Consider the following 14,376-nt stretch of genomic DNA (forward strand, 5'->3'; position numbering starts at 1 on the left):
AAAAATGATGCTAAACAAAACAAAATTATGCATTGATGCCTCTGGACATAGTACAACATTGTTGCTTTTAGCATAGAGAATACAAATGACTGTCCTTGGTTTATTCTAACTCGGACGGTTTCTAGAAAAATTACTTTTAAGATTTACATAATACTTTCTACATACAGTCTACATTCTGTCTAGTCAATATCTTCAAATTAATGAGCACTGTAAAAGTTCATCTTTATTTTGAGAAACATTGTCTGCTATTGATTCTTCCCAGCATAGAGTTTGGGAACTGTTAGATTCCACACTGCTTTGCGGTCTGAAGCTTTTTCTTCTCCTAATGCAAATCATTGGTGTTCTTCATCATTACAAAGTTAGTGTGCTGCAGCTACAGACGGGCAACATATCTCTATGTCAAACCATGGAAACTATAAGAGCAGAGCCCCCTGTTTGAAAAGAAGTTATCAAGACTGCACCTTGCTGGTGACACTGAATGCATAAAGATAAAGAGTGGAATAGAGTTGTGCATTGTGAGAGAGGAAGGAAGATGGAGTTGCAGAACAACATGAGGAGTTGACGTGCTAGCATTTTCAGATGTATGAAGAAACAGTTAAAGTTGCAGGTCCGATCTTTAACAGGAAACGCCAACTTCCGCACCCTAAATGAAACACTGTGCACATAAACATGAGCCGTCCGTGAAAACGGTTGACTATTTGATTTAACTGCAGAAAAGCTGTGAGCATCTGTCACTCACGTTGCTTGTGTTTAGGAGAGCTGAATAACTGGGTGAGGAGTACAGCTGTAAAATATGGTACCAGTCCAAGATGCGGCATCCACACAAGGAGAAAACCTACTCCTTCCTCCTAAAGAGGTTAGTAAAATGCATTACTTTTTAAAACCCCTTTTCTTCTTTGGGTCAAAAGAGTGTTTTATAATTTGCCTAATATGTTGCATTAGTTGAGGGTAGGTGATGTGACATGTCAAGCAGTGTCCTGCAGTACCATACTGAAACAATTTTTATAACTCTTTTAAAATTCATTTCAGTTTAGTGACCTCATATTCACTGAGCAACAACATTTGTGCTTTTTTTTTTGTTATATTAAATGCACAAAAAAAAGAAAAGAAAAGAAAAAAGAAGAAATTAAAATGGTGACCAGTTACATAAATATAAACTTTTTATTCTAAATTCTTGATGTTGAAACAGTTTCTGTTACATGGGTTGCTTTGACATTCCATTTATTAAATATTATTACATAGTTTTCAGTAAAAACAAGGCACACTAGCAACATGCTAAACCCATGATGGTGGGTCACTATGATGAATTTCCTTACTGCTAATAATAAGGAAGTGCTGCAGTGAAGATAGGGCATTTACATGGGCATGTTCCCTGTGGAGCCCGACACTTGATAACTGAGTACAAAAGTGTTTATGTGATTTTATTTTATAAAAGATTCCAATTCTGCTGGATGTTTTATAGCAATAAAAATAGGAATATCAGGAATTATATTAGACAACATTGTGTGTCTATGAAGTTTTGTGTCTGGATACATCAACAAAGCTATTTGCATTTAGTTTCTATATGATTGTTAACAGTCTGACGATTGCAGATGAAACATTTCTAGTTAAGTATCTTTGTTTCATTTGTTTATATCTATAGACCAACTTTGAGAGGACAGGGTCGAGTCGGCTCCGACAGAGGCAGGTACTGTATAAATATTTATGCTTTCTTTCTTTCTAAATTTCCGCAGTTCTCTCTAAATTTCAGACTTTAATTGAAAGTCTTCTTTCTCTCTCAGTCCTCACCTGCACGGAGAATGGGCATGACCAGAAAAGTGAACAGAAAGGTAAGGGATTATTCATTCAAAAAAATGCTAGTTGAATGGTAGTTCTGTTCTTTTTTTTTAAGAAGAACAATGTATTATGTTAACAAATGATTATATTTGCTACAATATACTTAAACTATCAGGATTGCAACAACTCTGAGAACACAGAGGAGAGTGAAAAGAGACATAAAGAGAATGAGGTAATTCTTCATCAGAGACTGAAAACTACACGTATTTTCCTGTGAGTTTTGTGGAATAATGACTTATTATTTTCCCCGCAGCTCAAACTGCTATACAAGGAGCTTCTGTACACAATCACTCATCTTTTAGGAAAAACTCACACAAAAGAGCAATACAGTTCCAAGCAGTTACAAGACTATATCAAAGAGGTAAGACACTTTTTATCTTTGGATTTGTTTGTAGTCCAATATTTTACAATATGGTTGTTATTCATTATATAGTTGCATTTTGATTTTGTTTTTGTTAATTTTTTAAAATATTAATTCTCTGACAGGCATTTTCCATAACAGAAGATGAGCATAAAACCATAAGTGAAAAAGTCAAGAGCATGCAGGTAAGAATTTCACATAAAAAAAAGATATAATCTCCTGTGTAATATAATCCACATTATATGTAATCTATAAGGCATACAATACAGTCAGTTAGTCGTTATTGAAAAATACACCCAGACAGGGTGTATAAGACCGCTTATGTGTTTTCATGTGTACGGAAAAGCACTTGTAAACTTCACAAGACTGCAAGATCGCAAGAAAAGCTTACCGCCTATACCACATGTAAAAAGCAGGTTTATTTTAGTCTGTACTTCATTACATTCATTATGTTGTTATTTACTGAAATGCATATGTAAATTTCTCCATGAGTAGACTCCGATCTACAGCCTCATGGTTACAGTGAAACAAGCCAAAGGAATTCTGGGGAAGGACATTAGTGGTATGACTTTATCTGCTGTCTGTTGACTGTGGGTTGTTAATTTTACAGAATAGTGAAAAGACAAACATATCTATTACTGCAGAATGGACATACATACTATCCAGACAACCTCTACGTGTATTTGCATATTTGATTATAGGATTCAGTGATCCGTACTGCCTGCTGTCGATCCTTAGTGAAAACAAGGAGTCTCGTGGTGGTGGATCATCCAATAAACCTCAGAAAGCATTAGTTCGGGGATCAGCCAAAGGACATGTGTTGCAGACAACCATAAAGAAACAGACACTCAACCCCGTCTGGGACGAGGCCTTCAAACTGTGATTATTCATTTCTTCTATAGAAACGAAGTTGTTCTTATGACTTGTTGACTGATGGTTTTGTCTCAATGCTTGCTTCCTATTTAAAGGGAATTTGAAGACATCTCAAATGCCAATTTCCACATTGAGATGTGGTGCGTGAAAAGAACTTGCTTTTTACTAAGAAATACCGATTGTACTGCACTGTGTATTTTACATTATCTGTTAATTCTAATCACCTCGATCATGCCTATTTTAAGGGACAAAGATGAAGAGGTGTCACTAGTGAAAAAATTTGATGAGTTTCGCACAAACTTTCATGGACTTAGGAGGTTTGAAACATTTCATGCACACTGTTAAATAAAGAATTAGTTTGAAGTCAAAATATTTTAAATGATTCTTATAAATGGAGCTGGCTTTTAAATGTAACGTTGAGTGTTCAACTGTCTTTTCGCAGGATGATAAAAGATGCTAAAAAAGAGAAAGGCCAGGATGATTTCCTGGGGAATATTGTTCTGAAGCTGAAGGTATTTTGCATAACTTTAGACAATGCTCGTCAATTCCAGTTACCTGATCTTACTTCAGACATATGAGGTTTTATGCGATGTTTAAAGGAATATTATAATATAAACGACAAAGATATCCCAATCTCTTATATTTCTGTTGCATGTACTTTATGTACTGTATGTGTGTTGTGGCAGGAGCTGCATTGCACAGAGGACACATGGTATATCCTGGAGCCCCGAACAGAGACATACCCAGACAGAGGACAGTGTCACCTTCAGCTTAAATTCATTCATAAAGAGGTGAACGCTTCTATTTTCCTGTTTTAATCAGCAAGCTATCAAGTTTTTCAGTAGTTAAAAATTGTGGTTTTTGTTTGGTTAACTCGTAAAGATCAAAAAGGGATTTTCCACTGTGTTGCAAGTACTTCTTTTCTGTATTTTTTGTTTTGTTTTTGTTTAAAAGAAATGTTTTTTTTTTTTTTTTAAGTGAAGTTCAACTGTGTGAATGACCAGAGCATGTGCGATTATTATCTTGTAATTTTTGAAACCGAGCCTAAATACTTCTGCATTAGAAGGTGTGAATTAATTGTCATGAACTAAAACTAACACAATGTAAACATTTCTAATTGTAATAAAGATGAAAAATATAAGTATTAGATGAAAAAAAAAATTGTTGAAGCACTTAAATCTGGAAAAATAAAAAAGAACTAATTCTACATCTGAAACTAATAAAATCTAAAAGGTAACATTTAAGAAAAATTTATACAAATGACAAAAGCACATAAAATTACAAAACTATACTGATGTAAAGTAAGTTATCTAAAGTGAAACGCCTCGTTGTGATATATAATCTGTAAAAAAAAAGCATCTGTTTGGACACAGACCAAACCAGAGATGAACACTGCAAACTGACTATTATACTTTTAGCATACTTTAGCTCATTTATGACTGAATGACAGATCCATAGCTAACATTTAAGGTAAAACTTTAGTATAGGGTCCAATTCACACTAATAACTAGTGGCTTATTAGCATGTCTACTATTAACATATTGGCTGTTTATTAGTGCTTATAAAGTACATATAATGCATGACATCCATAATCCTACCCGATACCCTAAACTTAACAACTACCTTATAAACTATTAATAAGCAGCAAATAAGGAGTTAATTGAGGCGAAAGTCATAGTTAATGGTTAGTTAATAGTGAGAATTGGACGCTAAAATAAAGTGTGACCAGATTTAATTTATTCCTTTATTACAGAGAGATGACACCCTGAGTGCTGGACGGAGTCCTTATGTGAATTACTGTGGCATCCTGCAGCAGCTTGTTCAAGACCATGTCTCCAAACAACAGGTGCACATTTAAAAGAGAATTTATGAAAGCTTCTCTAAAAATCATGAAATATCTTAAATGACCGATGGTTGCGTAAGCACCAACATCACTTCCTTCTGCACAATACCCTTTATATACTGTAAAGTTTTTCTTTTCACAGCACAGTCACACTCTCTGTTTTTCAATGCCACTCTCCTCTCACCCCTCAGGACAGTACTCCGTGGAAGGGAGAGTTGTGCGGGGAGGGGATAGCCCTGCTCGAGCACTACGCCAGCCAGAATGACATTTCACCTTTTCTCCAAGACCTGGCGTAAGAATATGCCATCACACTTTATATATATATATATATATATATATATATATATATATATATATATATATATATATATATAAAGCAGATCTGAAAGCAAGCCTGATTAAATGAACACAGCAGCCAAGACAGTGTTGATTTGTGCCTTTCATGAACATTTTTTAACTACATTCCCAGTACAGTGAGCTCAGCGGTGTCAGCATTCTGTTTAGATGAATGAAGTAAATTCTGATGAATTTTAATCTCTCTTGCATATGTGTGGGCTGTTTGTGGTGCTACGCAGGAAGTGGGTGGCCTACAGCGAACTTTACCAAAGCCTGGAGGTGGACTCTACTGTGCTTTTCCAGCAGCTGACCAGTATAGAGTACCACTGGGATCAACAGGAACTCCCCTACCTACAGGTTGGTGATTCTTGTGTGGTATTTTGCCCCTGTGACTTGAAAGCTGAAACCCACAACCACAGAATTAGAAAGTATTTTCTACACTGCATCATGGGGAGGGGTGTTGCAACAGTGTCACATGATGTTTTAGCAGTTTATCACATAAATCATCAGTGTTACAGGCTGATATCAAGTCTTATAATCATGCTGTGGTAAAGTTGAGTTGTTTTTGCTGTCACAAGAAAGCAGCTAAAAATGTCATGTGATAAACATTTTTATTCTAGTCATTTTTGTCTTCTATGTACTTTATGTATGGGATTTACTGTCACCTTTGATCAATTTAAAGGGGTAGTTCACCCAAAAATGAAAATACACTTACTCAAGTTGTTCCAAACCTGCATGAGTTTTTTTTTTCTCCTGTTAAACACATTTGGAAGAATATTCATTACCAAACAGTTGTGGGTAAAAATTGATTTCCATTTTTAAAATATATATATTTGACTCAGGGTGAGTAAATGATGACATAATTTTCATATTTGGTTGAACGATCCCATTAATGGATCCTTGCTGAATTAAAGTATTAAAGGTGCTGTAGGGAACTTTTGTAAAAAAATATTTTTTTACATATTTATTAAACTTGTCATTATGTCCTGACAGTAGAATATGAGACAGATAATCTGTGAAAAAAAATCAAGCTCCTCTGGCTCCTCCCAGTGGTCCTATTGCCATTTTCAGAAAGTCATGCGCTCCCGGTAAAAAACAACCAATCAGAGCTGCGGTCCGTAACTTTGTTTGTGTTCAAAATGTAGAAAAATGAACATAATAAGCGAGGACACCATGAATCCATTTTCCAAACCGTGTTTTTAGCTTGTCCTGAATCACTAGGGTACACCTATAATAAGTGTTTATATTCTGACAATTTTAGATTGCTTCGGGGGTACCGTGGCGAAGTAACCCAGTACCTTTGTGATTCTTCATAGACATAAACAGAGAGAAGTAGTTCCGGCTACGATGTTCTTCCGCAAGACGCAAGCAGTTCTGTTTATTAACCGCTAGAGCGTCAAAAGTTCCCTACCGCAGCTTTATTTCTTTAAAGAATAAAATAAAACCAGATCAGCATATTAGAGTGATTTCTAATGGATTATGTGACACTGAGGACTGAAGTAGTGACTGATAAAAATTCTGCCAGGCTTTTAGGGGATTTTTTACAGTTTAAAATGTGTTAAAATTAAAAACATTTTTAAAAACATATAAACGTGTTTGCATGGCAACAGAAACAGGAGCTAGGTGAATCTCTAAATGGGTTTCTGCAGTATGGGCTCTGCTTAGTGTCTAAATACAGGGACATCTATCCTCCAACCCCTAAAACAACACCACAGCTACAAACTCTGCTCAGGTAACACACACAGACTTGAAAACATATTTTAAGAATCATTAATTTGTGTGTGTCTGTCTATATATATATATACATAGTTTATATGCTAAAATCTCATAAAGTATATTTATGTGTTGTGTGTAGGGTTCTTGTTCAGATTTGTAAGACCCGAGCATTTCAGAAGCTCAGTCCTGCTCAGTTTGACTTACAAGTTGAGGTCATAGATGCTGTTGTTGTGAGTAACAAAATCTGATTAAAATTATTAAGTATATAGAAAAAAGTAAATATAGTATATAGGTTAAGTATGTAGAACTATATCGATGTTATATACTGTACATCACAATAAAACACTCTTTTAAAAATGTTTTGCTGTGTATTTGAGAACAAACTGGCTAGTTTTTGGGCTTTGCATGCGTGACTTAATTGATATATTTAGTCACCTAAAGCATGTCCCATTTCTCCCAGAATGGCACAGAAGAGTGGTTTAACAGCAAAAAAGGTTTATATCAACCCGTGGCCAAGGTGAGAAACCATGCAGTTTATTGACAATGATTCTACATGCATATAAAACATATATTATTCCAGTAAGTTTAGACGTTAGTTGAGGTTCTTTATAAGTGCTCTCTGACAGGATCCGTTGGAGTCCATCAGTGCTCTCTATCGGTTGATTGGAGAAGTACAAGAAGACATTAGACTCAGTAAAGATGTCTGGAATAAGGTGTTTCTCAGGTAAAAGTAATGAACTGTACATTTTTTAAATGCAACCAACGCATATATAATAGCATCATATGTCTTAGCTTAATTTCTGTTTTAATTTAGTCCACTAATTAATTTTTATAACATTTGAATTTCTTTTGGATTTTGAAGCTGAATACATGTGCTGCTCATTGAATATAGAGAAGGCCTAATCAGAACAATTCTTGAACTTGTTTCTTTGCCATTTTTTTCTCATCACTGATGAGAAGTCATGATTTTTTTATTCTTTTCAGAATAAAATACTCTCTCTCCCTCTGTTTCTAGTGCTGTGCAGTTGGATGTTTTCAGTGTGGTTTACCGAAAACTGGACTCTCTGGTGAGAATCAAGAAACATGCATTAAAAAAATTATTGTGCGTTGTTTTCCATGGTCAATACATCATCGGTTGACCCTTATTCGCGTGTGTGTGTGTATGTGTGTGTGTGTGTGTGTGTAAACAGCTAGCTGAAGAGTTACAAGCTACCCTCTCTAAGTTGGAGAATCAAATGGATCAGCCGCTGGCAAACAGTCTGTTTCCTGTGTATCTTACCTTGCAAGCCATCCACAAAGACAAAGCCTTCTTACAAAAAAGGTCAGTCCTACAATCAGCTGCGACAATCTGAGTTGTTACATACATTAAAGATTATTTTGTGCTGTACTCAGAATCTGTTAAAATATCTGACTTCCTTAGCATCCAGGATGGTTCGCTCAAAAAAATTTACATTTACTATATTTATATATATGGTGAACTATTCCTTTATTCCTCTCTTCAGTGGAACACAAAAAATGATATTTTGAAGAATGTTGGCAACTAGACAATCTTGGGTTCCACTGACGTCCATGGTATGGACAAAAACATACTATGGAAGTCAGTTGTACCTGAAATTGTTTGGTTGCCAACAACATTCTTCAAAATATCATCTTTTGTTTTCCACAGAAGAACGAAAGTCATACGGGAACAACATGAGAAGGAGTAAATGATGACAGAATTTTTGAGTGGACTATCCCTTTAAACATCTTTTTCAGGGGGAAGTTACTGCAGCTCACGAGTTTCCATGAGGACTTCAGAGAGGCTCTTCCATTCTGGTTAAATAAAGCCTTTAGCACCACTGTGGAGAGGGTGGAAAAAGCTGTGAAAGTGGATCAGGTAAGACACTGTTGACACTTGGTTGTCATTGTTCTTGTGACTTAAAGCAGAAGGGAAATACACACACTCACACTCTCTTTCTCTCTTCTCTAGTTGCAGCCGCTGCAGACCGGAGGAGTTCCCATCAAGCACAGCTCTTCTGCAGTGGATATTGCAGCATGTTTGCATCCTGTTGCTCAGCTCTGGGAACAGTTGAGCTGGCCTGACCCAGAGGAGGCCTTCATGCTTATGGTCAAACTTACAGAGGTACACAAACACACACTTATTTTAGCACTTAAGTGAATTGTGATGTATAAATTTGCTTTGTTTGTTACAGGATGTGTGCAAGATCGCATCAACGTACTGTAAGATGCTGAAGACTCGAGTGAAGGAGCTCTCTGTAGACGCAGATCGAGAAAGAGCTATAAAAATGGTGCGCTGTTCATGATGTGGAACTGTATGTGGTGTGCTGTCTTTAACTCTGAATTGTGTTTGATCATCTGCATGTTTTACAGTAACCCCTCATGGTTTATGTATATTTAGCTGTGCGTGGTGGTAAACGATATGGAGCATCTGCACACCGTTTTGATAAGTCTACCACAGCAGCTACGCTGGGCGGGGCTCCGGGAGCGCACGCGACACGTGATTGGAGATTCTCAGTTCCAGAACACACTTCCATCACAGCTGCAACGCACACAGTCTACCCTGAACCAAGAGATCCACTCTGCAGTTGAAACACTAGGGAAGAAGGTAGCATATCTGCGATTACATCATTGGTTAAAGATTCCATTTGTGTCATAATATATCACTATTGGGCGGCAGTGGCTCAGTGGTTCATGTAGGTTGTCTACAAACCGGAAGGTTGGTGGTCCAATCCCCGGCTCCACCTGACCAGGCTAACCCCAGCTGCTCCCGACAAGCTGGATGGCGCCTTGAATGGCTGACACTGCAGTCGGTGTATGAATGAGTGTGTGAATGGGTGAATGTGAGGCAAATTGTAAAGCGCTTTGGATGGCCATTTGGTCTTTTGAAAGCGCTATATAAATGCAATCCATTTACCATTTACCATATTGAGAGTAGGTGTCTCTAAACTGCTATGTGTGACGTGACATTCAGCCAAGTATGGTGACCCATACTCAGAATTTGTGCTCTGCATTTAACCCATCCAAAGTGCACGCACATACGGAGCAGTGGGCAGCCATTTATGCTGCGGCGCCCAGGGAGCAGTTGGCGGTTCTTGCTCAAGGGCACCTAAGTCATGGTATTGCCAGCCAGAGATTCAAACCCACAACCCTAGGGTTAGTAGTAATACTCTAACCACTGGGCCAAGACTCCCCCTCAAAATATATAAGCTATAAGGTTCTCAAAAGTATGATGGGAATAACATGCTTCAAAATGCTATAAATCAAGCCTCATCAGAAAGGTTCTCAGAAATGTTTCATGACATGAATACAGTTGCTTTTTTGATGAACAGAGAAACAGGTAGTGTTATAACTTCTCTCTTATACACATAAGCTCTTCCTGAGATGGTGCAATAAGGCACTTTCGCAACAACCAGAACACACATTTTACCATGTCTCTTGGGTAACACTTCATTTTGACAGTCTACTTTAGACATTCTGCTAACTGAAAGTAACTCTGCAACTACTTATAGTCATTGAAGTATTAGTAGATATTCTACTGACTATAAGGAACTTTGAAAGTACTTCAACTTATTCTACTAACTGTAAACAGTCTACTAATACTCTGAGTGTTAGTTGATATGTAAAGTAGTTGCCAATTAATGAGAGTTAGTTGACTTGTAGTTGCAAAGTTACTTATAGTTAGTAGAAGATCTAAAGTGGACTGTTGAAATTTCACAAGTTCACCTGCCCATTCAGGCCTGCCAGATGATGGTAAAGGAGCTTGACTTGCTGTCCATGAAGGAGGTTGGGTTTGAGCTAAGAAACCCCTGCCCCCCTCCCAATGATGGTACAGCCGGCAGCCATATCACCCTGGAGCCCAAGACTGGTTGCCCACTGAAGCTAAGCAGGGCTGAGCCTGGTCAGTACCTGGATGGGAGACCTCCTGAGAAAACTAGGTTGCTGCTGGAAGAGGTGCTAGTGAGGCCAGCAGGGGGTGCTCACCCTGTGGTCTGTGTGGGTCCTAGCGCCCCAGTGTAGTGATGGGGACACTATACTGTCAAAAAGCACCGTCCTTCGGATGAGACGTTAAACCGAGGTCCTGACTCTCTGTGGTCATTAAAAATCCCAGGATGTCTTTCGGAAAGAGTAGAGGTGTGACCTCGGCATCCTGGCTAAATTCGCCCATTGGCCTCTGACCATCATGGCTTTCTAACAATCCCCATGTCTACTGATTGGTTTCATCGCTCTGTCTTCTCTCCACCGGTAAGCTGGTGTGTGGTGGGCGTTCTGGCGCAATATGGCTGCCGTCGCATCATCCAGGTGGATGCTGCACACTGGTGGTGGATGAGGAGATACCCCCTGTCTATGTAAAGCGCTTTGAGTGTCTAGAAAAGCGCTATATAAATGTAAAGAATTATTATTATTATTATTATTATTACAGTGTGGAGGACAAAGAAGGAAATAGAGGAGAAGAATGGAAGGTGGAGGGATGCCAGAAGAACAGTCGCTGGAAATGAGCAATGGCTGATGCTTATATACAGTCATTGTGATGATTGACAGGACTCGATGATTAAGCTCCTCCCAAAACTGCATCGGAAACTTCAAAAAGTGTAATTGTTTCTTGTGTCTCTTTTTAGTTAAACAAAGACATTGAGACACATGTTCGCAACATGACTTCACGTCAAAGGCTTCCTTCCAGAACTACGGAGGATGTAAGGGATATGACTTTTATCAGCTTGAAAAAGGCATGAAATTACATTTTTTCTAAACCACTTGTATGTCTTATCACCAGGCCGTGACTCCTTTGATGAAATACCTTGAGAAAGAACTGCAGTATATGAATGAGAATTTGGTTCAGGAGAATTTTAATAGGTATCTTAACCTTTTTTCAGTCTGACTTTATCTGTACATTCTTGTTGTTTTCACTGTAGCCTCTGTGATATCTTTAATTGTCTCTTTCAGTCTTCTTACTCCGTTGTGGATGAACTCGGTTAAGATTCTGCATCAGATGTCTCAGCAGGAGGACAATAACATGGTTTACTTTCAGAGATTACTGTACGCTCTGCAGGTTAGTGTTTCAGCCGAATGCTAAATATAATACGTTAGCATGTAACTGCTCTTATACTGTTTGTGCTAGAGACACAAATGAGACCTCAGATTTTTGTTTGACTCTAAACTGTCAGATTTAAAAAATGTCCACCTAGGACCACATATTGACGCATTAAAAACACTCATCACACCTTAGCAATCAGCTTGTATTTTATATTTTCTTGAGAAATGTACTATGTTTGTTCTCTGGCAGTGCTTAGAACAGTGTTTTCATGCTGAAGGGAATGGACTTTCTCTTGAAACACTAAAAACAGAGGAATATAAGGTCAGTGTTATTCTTTTGTGCCCGTCATGTGCTGTTTTTCTTTCCTTGCATTCCCTTTCAGAGAGATGTATTTGATTTTTGTTTCCACAGACTCTATGTTCATACCTGACACAAAACTCTTTAACTTGTAATCAGCTGATAGAGAAGTTCTTTGAGAGAAAAGTGAAGGAACAGGTGGGACCACAGATCAGGGAATCACCCATAGAACCCAGCGAAGTATTACTGACATGGATTTGTTTAACATTTCCTACAGAAAGGGTTTAATGGAGAGAAATACGGAGCTGTCACTCTCATCACCTCGTACAAACGCTCAGAGAACAAGCTGCATGTAGAGGTTCTCAACGCCGTCAATCTAATTCCTCTCGACTCAAATGGTGAGAAGACCTACAAAATGTATACTATGCCGGTTACTCTTTTTAAAAAAATCTGTGGGATTTACAGAAGAAATTAATAAATCAAGAATCAGCAGGTCTTGAAACTATAGTGCTTTGACACCGACAACACTTTAAAATTATATGAATGTCATTGAATTTGATAAATATCAGAATTGGCAACTTTATTCCTGTGATCACTGTTGAGTATGAAACTGGATTTTGTTCGTTACAGGTTCCAGTGACCCTTTCGTTCAGCTGTCTCTAGAACCAAAGCACTTGTTCCCTCAAGTAGAACCACGATCCACCAAAATCAAGAACTGCGATCTCAACCCATTGTTCGAAGAGTCCTTTGAATTGTATGTGCATCATTTCAGTTTGCTTTTAGAATCCAAAATCACCCAAAGCTCCCTTTTCTCTGAGAGCTCCCAATCACTAGATTCACAGAAGGGAAATGGAAAATAAAAAAAATAAAAAAAATAAAAACTTTAAGAATGAAAAATCGAAATTTTGGGGTCTAAATCGTGAGATGTTAACTTGCATTTTAAAATTCAAGTCAAAATTACCTTTATATATATATATATATATATAGAGAGAGAGAGAGAGAAAGAGAGAGAGAGAGAGAGATAGGTGTGTGTGTGTGTGTGTGTGTTTATTCTATGGCTTATTTAAAACAAAAATAGAATTGCAAGATGTAAAGTCAAAATTCTGGAAAAAAGAGAAGTGAGAATTGCAAGATGTAAACTAACAATTTAAAGGGAATCTATCCAGCTCTTTTTGTGGAAAGCTCAGATTGAGGGTAACTTGTACCACCTCACCTATGTTCATTTATTAGCCCAGTCCACATCAGGTAGCCCATTAGCATGTTGTGCATCCCAAACAGCTCTAGCAGAGGGTGACAGAGACAGAAAATACACAGAGAGAGAGCAAGGAAACATAAACTCTTAATCTGATTAGAGATAGAGGTTTTAGATTGTTGTTGTGTTATGGTTTTAATGCTGTTTTTGTCCTTTGGGGGCACAGTATCATTACATTAGAACAGTGCCAGTCTCCCGGAGCATGTCTGCTGGTGACAGTGCTGGACCATGACACTTTGAGCAGTGATGACTTCGAAGGAGAGGCGTTCCTGTCTCTAAAAGTGGTGCCAGGAGTCGGAGTTAGACAGCCCGATCCCACACCTGCACAGACCCGCTTACCTTTGATGCACCCCAAACCCAACAGTATGTCACTTCCTGTTACATGCACAACATTTACTGTGGTACATGAAGTAACTGATCTGTACTATTTGTTATGGAAAACTTTTAATATTTAGATCAAGTTGGAATGTATTTTACGTCATATGTTCAACATGACCTTTTTTTTTTTTTTTTGTAGGTGAGAATATCTTGAAGCTACTCGAGGCCAGGAAATGCGAGAGAGAAGCTCAGGCCTTCGTTAAATTACGCAGACAAAGAGAAAAGAAGTCTCAAGAAACCTAAGAGGACAAAAAGATGAACAAAGACAACCAAATTAACATTATTTTTTCCCCTTTTCTGTCTATTATTTGTTATAAAATACATTATTTAATGTAGAGTCTTTTAATTATTGTAAGGAAGTGTAATGATGATATTATTATTTGATATTAAAAATAAACATACAGCATTTTCATCCAAAAATATACATTTGTTTATTGTCTTTTACAAAAAAA

At 37.6% G+C, this 14,376-nt stretch overlaps 1 protein-coding gene across 1 annotated transcript; it reads left to right on the top strand.

The window, feature by feature from the left end:
* Positions 1-512: 512 nt before the first annotated feature.
* Positions 513-14,339, top strand: LOC113105078 (protein unc-13 homolog D-like). Its single transcript, XM_026266188.1, has 34 exons — positions 513-856; positions 1,643-1,687; positions 1,782-1,829; positions 1,952-2,008; positions 2,090-2,197; positions 2,323-2,382; positions 2,693-2,759; positions 2,899-3,076; positions 3,166-3,210; positions 3,316-3,387; positions 3,513-3,582; positions 3,757-3,861; positions 4,824-4,916; positions 5,105-5,205; positions 5,489-5,606; positions 6,860-6,981; positions 7,105-7,195; positions 7,426-7,482; positions 7,592-7,689; positions 7,981-8,032; positions 8,156-8,286; positions 8,721-8,841; positions 8,935-9,087; positions 9,158-9,253; positions 9,364-9,570; positions 11,582-11,656; positions 11,737-11,816; positions 11,907-12,012; positions 12,247-12,318; positions 12,409-12,492; positions 12,572-12,692; positions 12,925-13,048; positions 13,713-13,909; positions 14,064-14,339. Exons 1-34 carry the CDS (start codon positions 794-796, stop codon positions 14,165-14,167), a joined length of 3,321 nt encoding a protein of 1,106 aa, XP_026121973.1. The 5' UTR covers positions 513-793; the 3' UTR covers positions 14,168-14,339.
* The last annotated feature ends 37 nt before the right edge of the window (positions 14,340-14,376 follow it).

The sequence above is a fragment of the Carassius auratus genome, chromosome 1, assembly GCF_003368295.1.
Source record: "Carassius auratus strain Wakin chromosome 1, ASM336829v1, whole genome shotgun sequence".
Taxonomy (NCBI): domain Eukaryota; kingdom Metazoa; phylum Chordata; class Actinopteri; order Cypriniformes; family Cyprinidae; genus Carassius; species Carassius auratus.

Coding starts and splice junctions, on each gene's coding strand:
- LOC113105078 (XM_026266188.1), top strand. CDS start 794: ATGGTACCAGTCCAAGATGCGGCATCCACACAAGGAGAAAACCTACTC. Junction 5,607..6,859: donor AGGAACTCCCCTACCTACAG/GTTGGTGATTCT, acceptor GCATGGCAACAG/AAACAGGAGCTAGGTGAATC. Junction 11,817..11,906: donor GTTCAGGAGAATTTTAATAG/GTATCTTAACCT, acceptor TGTCTCTTTCAG/TCTTCTTACTCCGTTGTGGA.